At 39.0% G+C, this 20466-nt stretch overlaps 1 protein-coding gene across 3 annotated transcripts; it reads left to right on the forward strand.

Moving 5' to 3' along the window:
• The first annotated feature begins 685 nt into the window (after window positions 1–685).
• Window positions 686–19972, forward strand: LOC134211205 (peptidoglycan-recognition protein 3-like). Of its 3 annotated transcripts, none has more exons than XM_062687888.1 (4): window positions 686–1391; window positions 18857–19108; window positions 19167–19508; window positions 19567–19972. In XM_062687888.1, exons 1-4 carry the CDS (start codon window positions 1379–1381, stop codon window positions 19767–19769), a joined length of 810 nt encoding a protein of 269 aa, XP_062543872.1. In that variant the 5' UTR covers window positions 686–1378; the 3' UTR covers window positions 19770–19972. The 3 variants fall into 3 exon arrangements, with proteins under 3 accessions (XP_062543872.1, XP_062543871.1, XP_062543870.1); XM_062687887.1 differs by lacking the exon at window positions 686–1391 and adding an exon at window positions 1660–1805; XM_062687886.1 differs by lacking the exon at window positions 686–1391 and having other exon boundaries at window positions 18619–19108.
• The last annotated feature ends 494 nt before the right edge of the window (window positions 19973–20466 follow it).

The raw sequence follows: 20466 nt of genomic DNA on the forward strand, positions 1-20466 counted from the left end.
CAGTCATGTGATATTGTAAAAAAATCTGCTTAAAGCCCAAGTCTATGGCGAAATGAAAAAAAAAGTTTCTTCTTCTACCATGTTTAAAGATGTTCATTAGTGTTTTTGCTACATGCTTACAATTCACTAAAATTTGTACACATTCTCTCCTTCGAAGGCTCTACATTCCAACTGGAATTTATGTATTTTGCCACACAAACAACTCGATCGAATCGGATTCGTTCTAACGTATCGTTTGTAAGTACGTAAGAAACAGGTGAATTATCTGCAGAAAGTGCTAAGTTGCATTCTCGAATACCAATAACAAAAGATGCACGCATTTTTGGGTTAAAATCAATTAATTTCAAAACTGTCGTTGGCGCTACTGATTCGAAAAAAAAAACATTAAATTACCATTGAAAGATTCACAAATCTATTTTTTTATTTATTTTATTTAAAATCAATGCTTTCGCATGCACGTTAAATTGGCATTCCATTCTATTTAAGTCAAGTTAGTAACACGCTCAGTTTACTTGTCTCTTCTACTTTTAAATTGTGACGATTGTAATACTCATAACCCTCCGATTCATCCCTCTGTTTATTCTATAATCAGACTGTGGGTATTTATTCACACTAATTCTACATCGCACATGCCATGCGGCAGACACGGTACAGTCCGTTGGAGCAGTTGGTTGATGCAGCTTTAGTTTCAAGCAATCGCCGTATATTGAATCATTCCAGTTTGAAAATTGTAAGACGATACCTCACGTGAAGCTACCGCAACTCATCGACAAACACGATTCGCGAGCCCCGTATATGCCTACAGAATATAGGTATTTTGAATAGAAAAGTAATCTCCCGCTCTGGAGCAGAACAAATTGTTATTGATTGAGCTGCAACTTAGTGCAGCTACGAAGATCAACCGAGAAGGTTCAAAAGTTTATCTGTTTCGACAAGTGCACATCAGGAGAGGAGAATCGATCACCCAATCACACGGTTGCTGTTATTTCGGAGAAAGTTCATCGATCACTTATCGGACTGCTGGCTGTGTGCAAGATTGCTCTACATTCAGTATGTGCAAATCAGTGCTGGTTTTCTCAGACGACAATTTCGCACATTGCGAATAAGAAGTTCGTCCGAGAACCTCCTTGAGCTATAGGCCTTGTAAGTGAAGCAATTCTGTTTAAGTGCTACTTAACTATAAACAACGCTGTAGGCAACGAACGCCTATCATTAAATTGGAGGAAACATTGTTTTAATGTAGCGAATTCTTGGGAGGCCCAACTCGACGGTCGGTCGTACTTTGTGCGTTCCACGTTAGGGCCCTGCAGAAATCCGTTGAACAACGGAATTTTATGAAGTGATCTGATTTTCGTGTCTGTTGTCGCGTTGGACCAATATGTATTCTTCAGGTAAGTTCTTGTTCAAGCCAACCACACTATCACTACCCAGTAGTCAGACCGTTGACGGCAGTGTAAGACAATATTGGCATTCTGATAAACTATCAAGCGGTAGTGCCTGAGGCAAAAGATCGCTCCATATTCCTCATTATTTTCTCTTTAATGAGATTTGTATGATCGCTCTTTCCTTGTGAGTTGATAACAATGACAATGGTAAACATTTCACTTCCCTGGTTCGAGATAGTTGTTGCCTTGAGTTCTCCGACCAGTTGATAGGATAAAGAAGGCTTATACAGCAGATTGTAGTGAGTGTTGGTTCTGTACAGTTGGTGCTGACGTTATTTTGAAAGGATTTGGGATTTGTTGGCTCAAATCAGTACAATCTAGCAAACATGAATCAAATTGTCCACGTGGTAGCATATTACGGTACATTGGTAATATATCAGTTAACATAGACGTGTATTATCTGCTTGTAATATATCTGTTTAGATATAACAAAGGGTGACCTTTGTAACTAGTGTTTTATATTGTGATTATTCCATTGTTATCAGTAATGAGATAAAAATAGATAACATAATTGTAACCCCGAGCCCAAATCATTAAATACGATTAGGAGCGAAACAGTGATTACGTAAGAGATCCTTCTCTGCACTGTACAATTTTCAATATATTTTTCTATTGCTTGAGAAAATGTGAGAAACCCCAACCCGCTTCCATAATAAGTAATTACTGCATAGCTCCTCAAAACAAGAACCTGTTACTAATAGTGTAGACGTTACGGCAATACTTTATAAAAATACGAAGATCATATTCACGGACGAGATGAGCCGGCCAAGGGCCGAATGTCGTTAATAAAGGCAATAATTATAATAATAATCATATTCACGGGTGTAGGGGTGAATAAGAAATCAGTTACATAATATGTAATAACAAACTTGACTGACAAGTGGCAAACAATTGATTCTTCCAGTCATATTCGCATTATTACAGCGTAATAAAAACATCCCAAGTAACATTTTTAGTTGTATAACGCTCTTGAAGACCATTATTTACCCTACAAGAGTGCCTTAAAACCATTATAAAACAAAAATGTTACATTGGAACAGTAATCCCCAAAGGGCGGCCCTCGAAGCCTTTTGCTGCGGCCCGCGATGGATTTCAAAAAAAAAATTCATGTGGCCCGTTGATACGCATTAGATGTCACCAAATGCTTTTCAACATGCCCAATTGTTTGTGCTTCTCAGGGAATCTGTCAAGTTCACATCATTTTGATGTTTAAGAACCATCGTGATTGATTAAACTCATCGCTTCATATGTTACGTAGGACAACAACAAACAACTGTGATGGTATTGCCCCGGGCTATGAAAATATTTTTCTTTTTCCACATATTCAAACGAACTAAATGTTGGACTTGAGGTCAAAATAATGTCATACATTGCTCTGAAATGAGAAATCTTACAATACAAGTTAGGATTTGGCAAAATTTGAATTGGTTTTTTAACTCCAGAAAAAAGCTGAATATCAACGTACTTTTCGCTACCTAAATTGTTTAACAAAGTCAAGATTTTGCCCATGCTCCGATTAGTTAATGAAGGTTTCAGTAAATTTCAATTGATCGGAAATCTGGAAACACGGCAAATAGTGCGGAATTCAGATTTATTCAACTTCCATTCAAAATTGCTGGCAAGTTCACCTGGCTCCGAAACATATTTGACGTTATTTGACACGACAAGTAACGATCAGTGTAGTCTCTTATCTTACTTTTAATCTATTCAATGACACAGAATTGGGATATTTCAATATTTTGACTACCCAAATTGGAAATAAAATTATCAGAGTCAAATCATAGCTAATCAATATCTCTTTATTCCATAAATTTACGCGAAAAAATTTTGCATATTGAAAGTCCTTGAGCCGATAGAATAAGGTTAAGGAATCGTTACTTATATTTATTAAAATAATTAAATTATTAAAATATTTTTGTTTTCCCCTTGAAAAAGACACAATCCCCGTGGCAAAACGTCGGGTCAATAATCAACTTGATGTAGAAATTGTAAGATTGAGTAGCCGTTCAATAAATATAATTAAAACGTACAGTCGATCCATAATCAGGAATCGTTGCTCTTTTGTAGTGAACAGTAATCCTTCAATAAAAATTCAAAATCTTAGTATCGGGTGACATTATGCGAAAATATGTTTCTCGTGCCAAATCCGCTACCACAAAGGTATCTGTTAGTATCAACTAAAAGTCAGCAACGGCAATAAAACGTATAATAAAATGTGCTTACTAGTATGTTATTGTTATTTGGAGAAGATTCATCGCAACAGGTTTTATTCAAATGTGAAATAGGTGTATTAAAAATAATTTTGATTAAGCTTTAAAATTCTATATGAAATGAAAATCAAATGTTGCATATGTGTATGTACTGCGGTCCGCTTCTGCAGTTCAAAATTGCTATGCGGCTCTTGATTGTAAGCATGCTGGGGACCACTGCATTAGAAAGTAAAAATAGATATGATGATTTATTTGCGAGCGTCTTAGGGGAAATGTTACACAGTTAATTCACTAATTCATTAGTGAAAGTAAAAGGAAGAAAATTATTTTGAGCTTTTTGTGGAATGTCTTCACTTGTCATAAGACGAGTTTGTACAATCCCATTGAATTCCACCAGTTAATTGTATCTTGACAGATACGTATTTCGACCTCAACAGTAAGGCCGTCTTAAGTGTCTAGTACTTGACTCAACTTCGAGTCGAGTCTACAAAAAAAGACATTTTATAGGAGCCTCGGAGATCCATAGTTTTATATGCCAATCGACTCCGCTAGTCAAGCAGAGCAAATCTCTGCCTGTCCGTGTGTATGTGTGCACAAAAGCTAAGAAAAACATTAGGAAACTTTTCATATTGTAATGCTCAACCAATTTTCTCGCAACAAGTGGCAAAGCAGTTTGATAACGATCGACAGTTGCGTTTAAAAGTTATAACGAAAATGGTATATCGAACCATATTAGCACCATTGTTTTGCGCAATGCCAACCGAGTAGGTTGAGTATTTAGTTATGTCTGGTATCCACACACAGCTTCATCAGCAACTGCGCTCAATGAAGTGGCAATCTTTTCCCTCGCTTATGTGGTCGAGATGGGATCGACCATACTGGTACGATCACACAACCCTACTTCATTGAGCGCAGTTGCTGATGAAGCTGTGTGTGGATACCAGACATAACTAAATACTCATCCTACTCGGTTGGCATTGCGCAAAACAATACGGATGAAAGAGTTGGTTTTAAAAATAGATTGCGAAAGTTCGGCTACGTGCCTGGTGTTGGAAATTTGATCTCATCAGTAGCCTTCTGAGCTGCGGAGGACACCGGAGGTCCTTCGTAGCTTAGTAGGGAAAGCACCTGTCTAGCGTACTGGTTTCGTGGGATCAAACCCCACCGAAGGAAGTGGATACCCTCCAATACATTTTTCAAATTCAATCTTCCACATGTTGTGTAATTGCACAAATCGAGTTTCAGACCTAGTAACAAAATTTCTGTCTCTCGTGTCTCTCGATTTTAGTGGCACGTGTTACTAATCTTTCATCCTATATCTACAACTTGACTAGTTCTAGCATGTAACTGCTAGAATTCAAAATGAGCGAAAAAGCTCGGTTCGGCATCCAATTAGAGAATATATACCTGCCTTTCATTAATACACACATTGGCAACCCGTTCACCAAGACGAACCTCTTCAATAGAACCTAGCCCCCACATTCCAATAAAATACCGCATGAACTCGTAGCGAGTGCAGAGGTGTTCTCGGCTTGCAGTGGGTGAGAAATTGCATCATCAATTTTCCCCATCCCCGATAGACCGTGAGGACGTGGCTAGCGCCGTTATCGGCCATTTAATTTGGTAGAGCTCTCGGACTGTGCACATTGAGGATGGTATCCCATGCTTCCATCCATTGCACACTGGGGAAATCCGAAATCAAAGGTGGAAAAAATTGATAACTTTCCATACGAACAACTTACAGGAAAGATCAAAGGCTTATTCAAAAGTGAATTTTGTAAGGAATTCAGTGAGTGATGTTTCATGGACGTGGAACTTATGTATGTAGTTATTGACACTGTTTTTAAAAATTGTGTTTATCTCTTCACTGTGGATCCACAAAAGGGCACTAAATATATTTTGCTGGTAAAAGTTGGAAATTTAATGGAATTTGGGGTCAAATAAGCATCAAAGTGCATTTCATGTACAATCTTCATATACCGTGGACCCCCGAAAATTTGAACGGTACTTCATTCAAATTAACGGGGTTCATTTTTAATTTGAACTTCTTGTTACTCTATTTGCATCAGAAGAAAATGGTTTCTGGCTGCTCTCTTTGCTGGTTTGTTTTGTTTCTGCGTTCCGTTCCACGATGTTCCATTTTTCTTTTCTTGATTCCACGTGCTAAATGACGTTTGAACCATTTTTAATTTGAACGATGTTCAAACCAACGGGGTTCAAATTAAAAAATGTTCAGATTAAAAACGGTCATATTACCGGGGGTCCACGGTATTCTGTAAAATATGATAATATTTACAAATAATTGTTGACATGATTGTCCCAAAGTGTTGAACAGATATTGATTAATGTTTGCCGAACAAAAACTAATGAAGTAAATCGTTTCGCAAATGTTTTATTTGGTTATTTGTTGAGTTAAAAACTTTTGGATAGCACCGATGCCTAACATTTCCAAACCATGAAATAATATAACTCAATGATTCTGAGCAAATAAATAATGTAGTTATATTAATTTAACTGATACTTGCCAATGATAAAGTGAAAATAACGAATGATCATATATAGCATTGAAAATATTGAATTATAGGGGATTTTGGGGTCATTATTTATTATTTATTATTTTATTATTATTTATTCAGACTAAGGCCGAAGTGGCCTGTGCGGTATATAAGAGTCTTCTCCATTCGGCTCGGTCCATGGCTACACGTCGCCAACCACGCAGTCTACGGAGGGTCCGCAAGTCATCTTCCACCTGATCGATCCACCTTGCCCGCTGCGCACCTCGCCTTCTTGTACCCGTCGGATCGTTGTCGAGAACCATTTTCACCGGGTTATTGTCCGACATTCTGGCTACGTGCCCGGCCCACCGCAGTCGTCCGATTTTCGCATTGTGAACGATGGATGGTTCTCCCAACAGCTGATGCAACTCGTGGTTCATTCGCCTCCTCCACGTACCGTCCGCCATCTGCACCCCACCATAGATGGTACGCAGCACTTTCCTTTCGAAAACTCCGAGTGCGCGTTGGTCCTCCACGAGCATCGTCCAGGTCTCGTGTCCGTAGAGGACTACCGGTCTAATGAGCGTTTTGTAGATTGTCAGTTTGGTACGGCGGCGAACTCTATTCGATCGGAGTTTCTTGCGGAGTCCAAAGTATGTACGATTTCCAGCCACTATACGTCTCCGAATTTCTCTGCTGGTATCATTTTCGACAGTCACCAGTGAGCCCAAGTACACAAATTCTTCTACCACCTCGATTTCGTCACCACCGATGCAAACTCGCGGTGGGTGGCTCACATTGTCTTCTCTTGAACCTCTTCCTATCATGTACTTCGTCTTCGACGTGTTGATGACTAGTCCGATCCGCTTAGCTTCCCTCTTCAGTCTGATGTAGGCTTCCTCCATCTTCTCAAAGTTACGTGCCATAATATCTATGTCGTCGGCGAAACCAAATAGCTGGACGGACTTATTGAAAATTGTACCACTCGTGTTAATCCCTGCTCTTCGTATTACCCCTTCCAAAGCGATGTTGAATAGCAAACACGAAAGACCCTCTGCGGGTTTTGAAGGGACTCGAGAATGCCCCTGAAACTCGAACTACGCACATCACCCGATCCATCGTCGCTTTGATCAACCGTGTCAGTTTATCCGGAAATCCGTGTTCGTGCATTAGCTGCCATAGCTGGTCCCGATCGATTGTATCATATGCGGCTTTGCAGTCGATGAATAGATGATGTGTGGGCACCTTGTATTCGCGGCACTTCTGCAGTACTTGGCGAATGGCGAACACCTGGTCCGTGGTGGAGCGTTCGCCCATAAATCCCGCCTGGTACTGCCCCACGAACTCCCTTGCAATTGGTGCTAGTCGACGGCATAAAATTTGGGAGAGTACCTTGTAGGCGGTGTTCAGCAATGTGATTGCGCGGTAGTTGCTTACAATCCAGTTTATCGCCCTTTTTGTAGATGGGACACACGACACCTTCCATCCACTCCTGCGGCAAAACTTCCTCCTCCCAAATCTTGGTAATGACCCAGTGCAGTGCTCTAGCCAGTGCCTCACCACCGTGTTTAAATAGCTCTCCTGGTGCTGATAGTTGGTCAACCCCAGGGGCTTGTTGTTCTTCAGCCGGCCAATCTCCTCCTAGATTTCTTGGAGATCCGGAGCCGGTAGAATTATGTCCTGCGCGCGTTCCCCCAGGTCCACCACCATACCGCCATCTTCGTCTGCCACATCGCCATTCAGGTGCTCTTCGTAGTGCTGCCGCCACCTTTGGATCACCTCACGCTCGTTCGTAAGAAGGTTCCCGTTTATGTCCTTACACATATCAGGCTGTGGCACGTGGCCCTTACGTGAACGGTTCAACTTCTCATAGAACTTTCGTGTGTTATTAGCGCGGTACAGTTGCTCCGTCTCTTCACGGTCTCGATCTTCTGCTGACGCTTTTTCCTCCGGAAAATCGAGTTTTGTCTGTTCCGCGCCTGTTTATATCGTGCCTCGTTCGCCCTCGTGCGGTGTTGCAGCAATCTCGCCCATGCTGCATTCTTTTCATCTACTAACTGCTCACATTCGCCGTCATACCAGTCATTCTCTGTCCGAGGGCACCGTGCCAAGTGCAGCGGTTGCGGTGATACCAATGGCGGATCGAATATCTCTCCAGCCATCTTCAAGAGACGCTGCGGCTAGCTGCTCTTCCGTTGGAAGTGCCACTTCCAGCTGCTGTGCGTATTCTTGGGCTAGTCTACGTCTTGTAGGCGTTCAATATTAAGCCGCGGCGTCCGACTTCGACGCGTGTTGTACACCGCCCAGAGTTTTGAGCGCAGACTCACTGCAATATTCGCACTGCGGTAAGTGCGGACGTTCGTGATGTCGGAGAAGAATTTACCGTCGATTAGAACGTGGTCGATTTGGTTTTCCGTTTCTTGGTTAGGTGATTTCCACGTGGCCTTGTGGATATTTTTGCGCGGATAGAAGGTGCTTCGGACTACCATTCCGCGGGAGGCTGCGAAGTTTGTGCATCGTTGGCTGTTGTCATCGTTGTCATTCGATACGGTGTGCAGTAGACTGGCCCAGATTACTATGGGGAGAAAAAAATGTTGTCGAATTCCACGGGGCACCCCCCAGAATTGTGTCTTTGGGTGAGAAAATCAATCTCTGAAAATTTCAGCTCAATCGCTTGTTGCATAAGCTGGCGCATTTGATTTGAAGTTTGTATGGGGATTTCAGCCAAAATGTATAGAAAAATACACCTCTGTCACTCATTCGATCTGGAAATTGGTTCTGATTTCTCGATTGACCTCAGAATTGCAAAAACGGCAGTTGGTATGCTACAGAACAATTTCACAGAACATTGCATGATGATTAAATGAACTTTTATATAATTTTCGGCTGGTTTATTAGGAGCTGATTTGTGTATTTTTGGGTTTTTTGATCGAATCGCATCAGCCGAAACATATATAAAAGCTCATTTAATCATCATACAATGTTCTGTGAAATTGTTCTGTAGCATACCAACTGCCGTTTTTGCAATTCTGAGGTCAATCGAGCAATCAGAACCAATTTCCAGATCGAATGAGTGACGGAGGTGTATTTTCCTATACATTTTGGCTGAAATCCCCATACAAACTTCAAATCAAATGCGCCAGCTTATGCAACAAGCGATTGAGCTGAAATTTTCAGAGATTGATTTTCTCACCCAAAGACACAATCCTGGGGGGTGCCCCGTGAAATTAGACAACTTTTTGTTTCCTGGGCCAGTCTAGTGTGCAGACTATCCGGTCCGATGACCGGTCTATACATTTCCTCCCTTCCTACCTGTGCGTTCATGTCACCGATGACGATTTTGACGTCCCGCAGTGGGCATCCATCGTATGTCTGTATGATTTTGGGGTCATACAGGTCATTAAATGTAACTTTTTATACAAACAAAAAAGGATAACCTTTTTCACGGACGACTCACAGAGGAGATTAAGGGCTTATTCGAAAGGGAATTTTTCTGTATATAGTTATCGAGCTTGTTTTTCCCCAATCCAATGTCCCATGCATCACAATTTTTCACATTTTTCGTCCTTTCATCTTTCGAATATTGTACTAAACTTGTGTTCTCCTCTTTATTATAGATCCACTGAAAATACATAATTTGTAGGTAAAAGTAGGAAATTTAAGGGATTTTGGGGTCAAATAAATATCAAAGTGCACCTTACGTGAATTTTACATGTATTCTGTAAATATTAATAAAATTCACAGATAATTGTTGATATTATTGTCTCCAAATTTTGAACAGATATTGATAAATGTTTGCGAAACAATACATAATGAAGTAAATCGTTTCGCAAGTGTTATAGAATAGAGCCGATGCCAAACATTGCACAACTAAAAAAACAAGAGTAAACATATTATCTGAGAGTCGATGTGACAATAGATAGGAGGAAATGGGAAATATTCTTTTCTCATGACTTTTCGCCCCAATTCCCCTATGAAATTATATAACTCATTGATTCTGAGATAAAAATTGATTTCTCGATTGATTTACTTATAATTTGTCGATGATACTATAAAAATAACAAATATTCGTATATTGTTTTAAAAAAATATTCCGAGGGGGTTTGAGGGCAAAGTAGCTTTTTTATATTAAAAATACATATTCAATGATTTTTTTCCCTGTTTGGCCTCATAATCCCTTAAAAATCCATTAATAATGTAAAATATGGATATTTGTTTTCTTATAGTATCAATATCTGTTTTTTTTTAGACAATTAACTGTAAATATCCAAGTAAACAATAAGCCGTATATTTCGCCAAACCGGCTCTATAGCTCTATTTTAATGCTTATAAGTTTTTAAATAGCCGTATATTGGCCCTAAATTTGCCCTATTTGGCGTAATATAGTGCTAATGATCACTTGGGAATTATTAATTTTTACAGAATACATGAAACATTCACATAAATAGAGTAGAGTGGGGGAAGAGTGCGCGTGGGGTAAGAGTACGTTTTCGATTTTTTGAAGTAATAAAAAAAGATAAACTAGCAGCACTGCATCAGTTTGACAGGTATTCTGGCCAACTATTATCATGTGTAATTGTAAACGATTTGAATAAACAACAAGGGAGATATGGAGTTAGATAACTTTTTGGTCATTTTGCTAAAAATAATTGGATTTCCGCAACTAGTATTTCATTACCATAAAGAGTAGAGTGGGGCAAGAGTACGCACTTAGTTTTCAATCGATCATGTGGCCCGTATGAAGCAAGCTTCTGCATATCAAATCAGTGTCGATGATTCATATACTCTTCCTTTATGTTACCCAGTGGAAAAAATATTGAAATTATTGAGATTCGTTTTAGTAGAACCCTTATTTCAAGACAAGTGAAAAACGCACTCTTACCCCACCGGTGGGGTAAAAGTGCGCATCGGGTGGGGTAAGAGTACGCATTTATCCAATCATGTGCTTTAAGTATATATTAACACAAATAAGAGTTAATAACATTTAATTGATATTTAATGAGCATATATTAGGGAATGTTTAAAGATTACCTAACTCTTAAAGGGGGAGGGGATCCTAGCAATGTGCACTTTCATACGAAAAACCATTGTTTTTTATATATACAAAAAACTACAGAGGTAAAAATATATATCAGGTTTCGCGTGGCGTATACAAAGGGATTTTCCTTAAAGAAAGTTCACCAATCATGTAACGTAAAATTTGGCTATTTCATCACCCCTCCCCCCCTATCTTACACTTTTTGTATGAGTCCTCTAAAAATTATATGGATCGTCACACATCTCACAACCCCTCCCAGCTAAACGTTGCATAATTTTTGAATGTTCCTTTTGATTAAAGGAAATTATCATTTAGATGAAGTTGTGTTTTCGTACTATGTTTAGATGTACAGCAAGTCCTAATACAATTTAATTATTTCGCTTCAGTGCTTTGTTCGCTAAGTCCTTTCTAACACCGAATTACTTCAACTTATCTCAAAAACTTGCGATAATTTCGAATTATGTCCCTTTTTTCTTAGTTCTGAATCTTTACGCTTCGGAAGAAGTCTTATTTTGGCCGGAGATACGGGTTTGACATCATAACTTAAAAATTCATATGCGTACTCTTGCCCCACCCTGCGTACTTTTACCCCACAGTCCCAAAAATTATTCAAGTAATGGTTTTGACTTCTTGGAAAACCCACCGGATTGGTGTTCTGTACCATAAAGTACTCTATACAATAGGTTATCGAAATGGTATAATGTTCACCTGATTGAACGTATATATGGTAATGAAATACTAGTTGCGGAAATCCAATTATTTTTAGCAAAATGACCAAAAAGTTATCTAACTCCATATCTCCCTTGTTGTTTATTCAAATCGTTTACAATTACACATGATAATAGTTGGCCAGAATACCTGTCAAACTGATGCAGTGCTGCTAGTTTATCTTTTTTTATTACTTCAAAAAATCGAAAACGTACTCTTACCCCACGCGCACTCTTGCCCCACTCTACTCTATACGTTCAATCAGGTGAACATTATACCATTTCGATAACCTATTGTATAGAGTACTTTATGGTACAGAACACCAATCCGGTTGGTTTTCCAAGAAGTCAAAACCATTACTTGAATATTTTTTGGGACTGTGGGGTAAAAGTACGCAGGAGCCGGTGGGGCAAGAGTACGCATAAGAATCTTCAAGTTAACTTCAATCTTCAAACCCGTATCTCCGGCCGAAATAAGACTTCTTCCAAAGCGTAAAGATCCACAACTAAGAAAAAAGGGACAGAATTCGAAATTATCACAAGTTTTTAGGATAAGTTGAAGTAATTCGGTGTTAAAAAGGACTTAGCGAACAAAGCACTGAAGCGAAATAATGAAATTGTATTAGGACTTGTTGTACACCTAAACATAGTACGAAAACACAATTTCATCGAAATGATAATTTCATTTAATCAAAAGAAACATTCATAAATTACGCAACGGTCAGCTGGGACGGGTTGCGAGATGTGTGATGATCCATATAATTTTTAGAGGATTCATACAAATAGTGTAAGATAGGGGGGAAGGGGTGATGAAATAGCCAAATTCTACGTTACGTGTTTGGTGGACTTACTTTAAGGAAAATGCCTTTGTATACGCCACGCGAAACCTGATATATATTTTTACCTCTGTAGTTTTTTGTATATATAAAAAACAATGGTTTTCGTATGAAAGTGCACATTTTTAGGACCCCCTCCCTCTTTAAGAGTTACGTAATCTTTAAACATTCACTAATATATGCTCATTAAACATCAATTACACCCAGGTTTTTTTTACGAGGGGGATACGTACCTCGCAAAAAAAAACCGTGTAAAAAAACCGCGTTAATTCGAAAATCCATGTAAAAAAAACCTTGCTAATTCGAAAATCCGTGTAAAAAAAGACCGCGTTAATTCGAAAATCCGTGTAAAAAAATACCATCGGAAAATTTTCTAAGTCCTTTTCATTGAAAAAGACTTAAAAAATTTATTGATAAGTGAAAAGTTTATCAGTCTATTTGATTGACAAAAACTTAGAAACTGGATATTGCCGGAACAGCGCCAAACATCGGTTTCCGGCTTCAACTCGTCGAGCTCATTCCGACAATACCCATATTGCATGGGTTTCCGGTCCTTTTATCAAACCGGAAGTCGGCCATCTTGAATTTCAAAATGGCGCCAAACATCGATTTCCGGCTTCTACTCGTCGAGCTCATTCCGGCAATACCCATATTGCATGGGTTTCCGGTCCTTTTATCAAACCGGAAGTCGGCCATCTTGAATTTCAAAAAGGCGCCAAACATCGATTTCCGGCTTCTACTCGTCGAGCTCATTCCGGCAATACCCATATTGTACGCAGTTTTATACTCTGCAAAACAATCGTTTCCATATCCATAAAATTATTCTAAGTGTTTTCCATTCAAAAAGACTTAGAAAATTTTGATCTGGGTACCGCGTTAATTTGATAATCCGTGTAAAAAAAACCGCGTTAATTCGAAAATCCGTGTAAAAAAAACCTCGCAAAAAAAAACCGTGTAAAAAAAAGACCTGGGTGTAAATGTTGTTAACTCTTATTTGTGTTAATATATACTTAAAGCACATGATTGGATAAATGCGTACTCTTACCCCACCCGATGCGCACTTTTACCCCACCGGTGGGGTAAGAGTGCGTTTTTCACTTGTCTTGCAAAAAGGGTTCTACCACAGATAACAGATATTGAGGCTGGCATCCGATACGTGTGTAAACATCCGCAACCGTTAATTCAATTGTATTTAAAATGGGGACCGCGTTTGGCAATCGATTGGAGATGGCGCAAGAATCACTGTTATTGAAAACGCAGCCCGAATGCAGCTGTCAAATACATTGGCTGCGTTCGACGGTTGTTAATCCGCTACGTTTGTATGTACTGCCGCAATCAGTTGAGTAGATGGCAGGAGTGGGCCAATGTATATCAATCCAAAAGATTACACAGGATTTTCAATGAAATTTGTTCTAGCCTAAATATCTGTTATCTGTGGTTCTACTAAAACGAATCTCAATAATTTCAATATTTTTTCCAATGGGTAACATAAAGGAAGAGTATATGAATCATCGACACTGATTTGAAATACAGAAGCTTGCTTCATAAGGGCCACATGACCGTTTGAAAACTAAGTGCGTACTCTTGCCCCAATCTACTCTACACTTTGATGGTTTGACCACAAAATCGCTAAAATTTCCAAATATCAACAAAATAAGTATTGTGCTTTTTTATGGATCCAATGAAGAGGAAAACAGAATTTTAGTACAATATTCGAAAGATAAAAGGACGAAAAATATGAAAAATTGTGATGTATGGGCAATTGGGGCAAAACAAGCTCAATAACTATATACAGAAGTATCCTACGTCTATAAAACATCACTCACTGAATTTCTTGGAAAATTCCCTTTCGAATAAGCCCTTAAATATCCTCTGTGAGTCATCCATGAAAAAGGTTATCCTTTTTTTGTATAAAAAGCTACATTTGATGAGCTGTATGACCCCAAAATCTACTATCTACTATATATATATATATAAACCAATCTATGTATGTATGTATGTTCGCTAACTACTTCTGAACTGCTTGGCCGATTTCAACCAAATTTGGTACACACATGCTCTATCCTCATTGGAAGTTAACAAAGGGGGTGGGATGGTCATTTGGAAAAGGGCGAGAGGTTGTGGGAGGGGTTTTGTTTTGAAAACGAACAATTCTGTGTAACTTTCTCCCAGGTTCGATTTCAACCAAATTTTGTACACATATTCACTATGAGGAGAGGACCATATAGGAAGGTAATGTGGGAAAGAGGGAGGGTCTGTAAGGAGGGTTATTGTTCAGAAAACGGGCAATTCAGAGTAAATTTTGAACCCCTGGACCGATTGGAACCAAATTTGGTACACATATTCTCTATCCTAAGGAGAAAATAACAAAAGGGATGGGATGATCATTGGGAAAAAGGGGAGGGTATAGGGGGGGGGGGGTTGTCTTTGGAAAACGAGCAATTCAGTGTAGCTTCCAGCCCCCAGGACTGATTTCAACCAAATTGTGTACACATATTCACTATGAGGAGCCGATCATATGGGTCGGTACTTTGGGAAATGTTCCAGCATAACTTCTGAAGCCCTTGGCCGATTTCAACCAAATTTGGAATACACATTCTTTATCGTAAGGAGACGACGAAAAGGGGGTTAGGAATGCTCTTTGGAAAAAAGAGGGTGTATGGGGAGGAGAATTGTTCAGTTATCGATCGACTCAGTGTAACTTTTGTACTCCTTGGCAAGATTTCGACCAAATTTGAAACACACATTCTTTTTCTTAAGAAGATGAAAATAGGGGTTATGGATGATATTTAGAAAACGAGGAACTGGCATTGTTCAGCTCTCATTCACCTCAGTGTTACTTCTGATCTCCCCTTTGTCGATTTCAGCCAAATTTGAAGCACAAACTATTCATATTAAGGAGACGACGATAGTGGGTAAGGGGTGGAAAATGGGAGGGTGTGGGGAAGTGGTATTGTTTAGTTATCGATCAACTCAACCCTTCATCAAAATCATGGTTTTCCCAGAAAGAAGTCCCTTCTTTAAAAATAGACGTTTGCCCGGAATAAGGCATCGGTTGATGTTTTTCCTTCATTAGAAATAGACGTTTGTCCGGAATAAGGCGATCCTGGGTTTGATCCCTTTTTCAAAATCTGCCTTCTTTTAAGGTGATTATACAATAATGCCACAAGTCGGCCATTTTGGAAACCACGTGCTTTTTACTGTAATTTTTCTAGACCACGAGCTGAGAGAACCATTACGCACATAGTGGTGGTACAATGGTAGAATCATTTGTTCATTTATACCGAACAATCGACTTAAATTTCAGCACTATTCGAAAATTATTTCGCAAGGTACGAGCAAGGCCGGGTACATACAGCTAGTCCCCAATACACAGCACATGTTTCGAAATGAACAAATTGATATGGAATTTGCGAAGAAGAATCCATGTGTCGTGAAGGACTCGAACCCTCAACCTCTTACTCTCTAGATAGGCGTGATAACCCCTACACAACAAGACCACTTAAAGGTACCGTTTGCGGAAAAGCCATCAGAATCCGAGTACCAACCTTCACCGCTGTAAGCTCTTTTTTGCAAATCGAATAACTTTCGGATGTTTGATTTCCACACTATATTCACACTATGTATGTCATTGGCAAATATCAATTAAATTAATATTAAAGCCTAGATCATTTAGAAATGGGGCACTTTATTTTAGAGATAGTGGCGTTCCTAGTGGTCGGATATGCAAGTTTTTCACAACGTTTCATAATTAGTAAACCATTCTTTTGGGTCTATTTTTTTCACAGTTAGAAACTAACGTGTTTTCAAAATATTCGCCATGCAGGAAGAGAAACGATAAATAATTCTGCACAGTCCTGCAAAATCCATCTTCGTCAAAAGCCAGATTTTACCCTTCATTCAGTCCCATGATGGCCCATTTACGTTTTGGCTTGATTTAGTCAGCTGTCATTGTAGCAAGGAAGTGCTACAATGGTACTAAAATAGTGGAGTCCAGATCATCCCAAAAATCTGACTCCATAAAATTGTGCTCAATTCCATACAACAAAATAATTTTGGGTGATTATTAACCAGAAACTAAAGAAAGGGAGCAGTTACCGCTGACATGGGCCGTATGAAGAATTGGTGGAACTAGCTAGCCAAAATCATGACTGGAGAAGGTGTGCGCCGACTGACAAGCGGCATCGACATAAAACTTCGAGAATTTCTTCGAAACAACGATGCATGATTCGTTTCAGTTATTCATATGAAATAAAATAATATAACTTTTGTTTCATTCTTAGACAGTTTTTCGATCAAACTGAAAGTTAAAAAGATACACGCATTTTAAAGTGCCCCATTTCCAAATGATCTGGTCTTTACTACATAATTTCCTTGCTCAAAATCATTGAGTTATTTTGTTTCATAGCGGAATTTGGGAATGGGTAAGAAAAAAGAGTATCTCACATCACCTCCTATCTATGATCACATCAAGACTTATAAAATATGACTATTCTTGTCAAGTTGTGCTACCGGGTAAGGTTTGGAAATGTTTGGCATCGGTGCTATTCAAAAGTTTCGTTTTTTACTCAATAAATAACCAAATAAAACATTTGCGAAACGATTTACTTCATTAGTTTTTTTTTTCGCAAACATTTAGCAATATCTGTTCAACACTTTGGGACTATAATATCAACAATTATCTGTAAATATTATTAATTTCTACAGAATACATAAAGATTGCACTACTTTGATGCATTATTTTGATGCTTATTTGCAATCTTTTACATATGACACGAAGGCATCACTCTTTGGCGGAACGATTCGTGTCATGAAAAATCTTTTCATACAGTTTGCTTATTGAAGAAAGCAACTGTTAATAAAATTGTTAATAAATTTGTTAATAAAATTTTATTTCCCTTTTTGAACGCTGGAATTGGCTTTTGATGTTTTTTTTAAATTCATTTCCAAAAGGGTTTCAAAATAGAATCCAACTTTGAGACATTATTCTCAAAGATGGCATTTCTCAGCATAGCGAAACGTTTTGCCTTTCTCGTACAACAAAGTTGTACCGATCATTTCACTCCGAAAACGAACTTTTTATAGAAGCTTCGGAGACATATAGTTTTATATACCATTCGACTCAGCTCGATGAGCTGAACAAATGTCTGTCTGTCCGTGTGTATGTATGTGTGTATGTGTGTGTGTATGTGTGTGCACAAAAGCTAGGAAAAACATTAGACAACTTTTCATATAGTAATCCTTAACCGATTTCCTCGCAACAAGTTTCATTCGACAGGGGGCAAAGGCTAATTGATCACTATTGAATTTTAAAACGATCGCCCGTTGCGTTTAAAAGCTATGAAGAAAATGGTACATCGAACCATATTCACCATATAAGGTTGGTGTCTTGGCTAAATGCGAGAAAGGCAGTATCACTACTCGGTGAATTAAGTTGGATTTTTAAATTTCATTTTGCAAATCTCGCCAAATAAATTTAAAAGCGGAATCGCGAGTTCTTTGGTATTGCCAATTTCAACACCACTCCCATTTACACACTTATATAGGTATGAAAAATTTGAAAATTTTATATAGATCGTCATATATTTCTAAAAGTTTCGTAATTCGTGTACGTTTTCAAATTAAAATTTGTACTAATGAAGTTATTTCTTACAACTGTTTCCTCCAGTCTGTTTTCAAATCTATACTATCTATATAATCTGTAATAGGAGAACCGTGAAGTAAATATTATGACTTGAGGTTTACTCTCAACAAAGAAAGAAAGCTAATGCTTGCTTGACTTTATTCGCTATAAACTAAACTTGACCTTTGCAATAACGATCAACCATTGAACAACCACCGTAACGGTTTCGTCATACTCCACTATATTTTCCTTCGAACCGCGCCATTCCCTATTGCAAGTCAGTCATGTACTCGCTAGAATCTGGTCACAATCTGTTCCATAATCACACTCATTTAGAGAATGCTAATATTTCTTAACTCTTGTTTAATTCTGAGCATTGAGAGACATTTCGTACAGAAGTCCCATGGCTCCGACGAATTATGGATCCATCGGGGCCGCCAACTGCAACTTACCCTCGGACGATGCTACAGTAATTGTTACAACTTTATTCTTACCGTTGCAGCCCGAACCGCAGCCATAAGCAGCTCTCTGAAGAGCCCAGTTAGCCGTAAAGGAAGTAACTTGTCGGAGTATGATTTGGAATCGGGCGAGCGGACCCCGCTACTCATTCCGAGGGTTCGTTTCGCCCCAGAGACTGACGAACGGTCTCGCCAGCTCCAAGCTGTCCAAACTACCGCATTTCTGGCCATTTTGACCCTTCTGTTGTTCCTGCTGTTCGGTATTATAATTGCAGTTTACTTGCTTCTGCTGCAAGGTAAGCCTTCAAATTGATGTGTATGTAGAAGGTCTTCTCAATAAACTCCAATCAACAGTACCGAGCCCGTGGCCCGTATCACATCCATTCTATCTGGTAGAGCGAAATGTATGGTGGGAAGAAACGACGGCCAAGTTCGAACTAAGCCCGTTGGAAAAACACGCAACTCAAAACGTAATAATATTACATACAAGAAGCGAACCTTGTCACGATCAGGCCACATGCATCCAACTGGTACAGAAACTTCAAAATGACGCGTGGAATCAGAACGGATCGCACATCCCGTACAACTTCCTGATCGGCGGCGATGGAAAAACATACGAAGGCCGAGGCTGGAAATCGCAGCATGGTTTCCTGAGCTTCCCTGGACTAAACGATACGATCGTTGTAGGAATGATAGGTATAACATGAGTTAGCGGTCTATTGGAAATGGAAAATGATGAATATCTATCTTTCAGGTACTTTCAACGACCAACGTCCGAACCTTGTGATGTACGCAGAAACAAAAGCTTTGCTGACAGAGTCCATTCGAAGATTTAGTTTAGTTCCCAGCTATCGTCTGCACGGCGTGATTGACAACTCCATATTGGACAACGATGCTGCCGGATTGTATGCAGAGCTGAAAGAATGGAGGCACTGGAAAGGATTCGTTACAGTTTAATCAACGTTTTATAGCTCAAATTTACATTTTTAGACAATTGTTGACGTATACTTTTGTTGATCCGCAAGTATTATGTGCTTTTGTACAAGATTTGAAATAAATTGTTCGATTTTATAAAATGGATAGGCAACTAAAATATATTCCCGACCGACTATTACACTTTAAAACAGTTTCATTCATATTAAAAATATCTGGAATCTCAACCATTGATTTTTTTTTTGCTTGTGAAATCCTGCTGAGTGCTGAGAAAGCCTGTTGTTTCTTTATTATATTCTGTTATTACATGTTTAAAGTGCCCAGGCATTTCACGGGACAGTCCCACAATTTTACCGTTTTTTACCCAATCTTTGAGAAAGGGCACAGACTAGAGTGTGCCAACTACAAAGGTTTGCCCTTCTGAACTCGGGGTACAAAATTCTGTATTCTGTTTAACAGACTGAGACCGCTTTATTAGTTCTTCGTCGGCGAATACAAGGCAGGTTTTCATGAGGGCCGATTAACGACGGACCAGATGTCTAGCCTGCGAATGGTCCTTGGAAAATTCCGAGAGGACAACTTGCAGACTCCCCATCTGTTAATTAATTTCAAAGCTGCGTACGATTCAGTGAAAAGAAATGAGTTGTGGTAGATAATGTTTGAACATGGTTTTCCGGTGAACCTGATTAGACCGATACGTGCAATGCTTGATGGTTCGAAA

Source organism: Armigeres subalbatus, chromosome 2 (genome assembly GCF_024139115.2).
Source record: "Armigeres subalbatus isolate Guangzhou_Male chromosome 2, GZ_Asu_2, whole genome shotgun sequence".
In the NCBI taxonomy this organism is placed as follows: Eukaryota; Metazoa; Arthropoda; class Insecta; order Diptera; family Culicidae; genus Armigeres; species Armigeres subalbatus.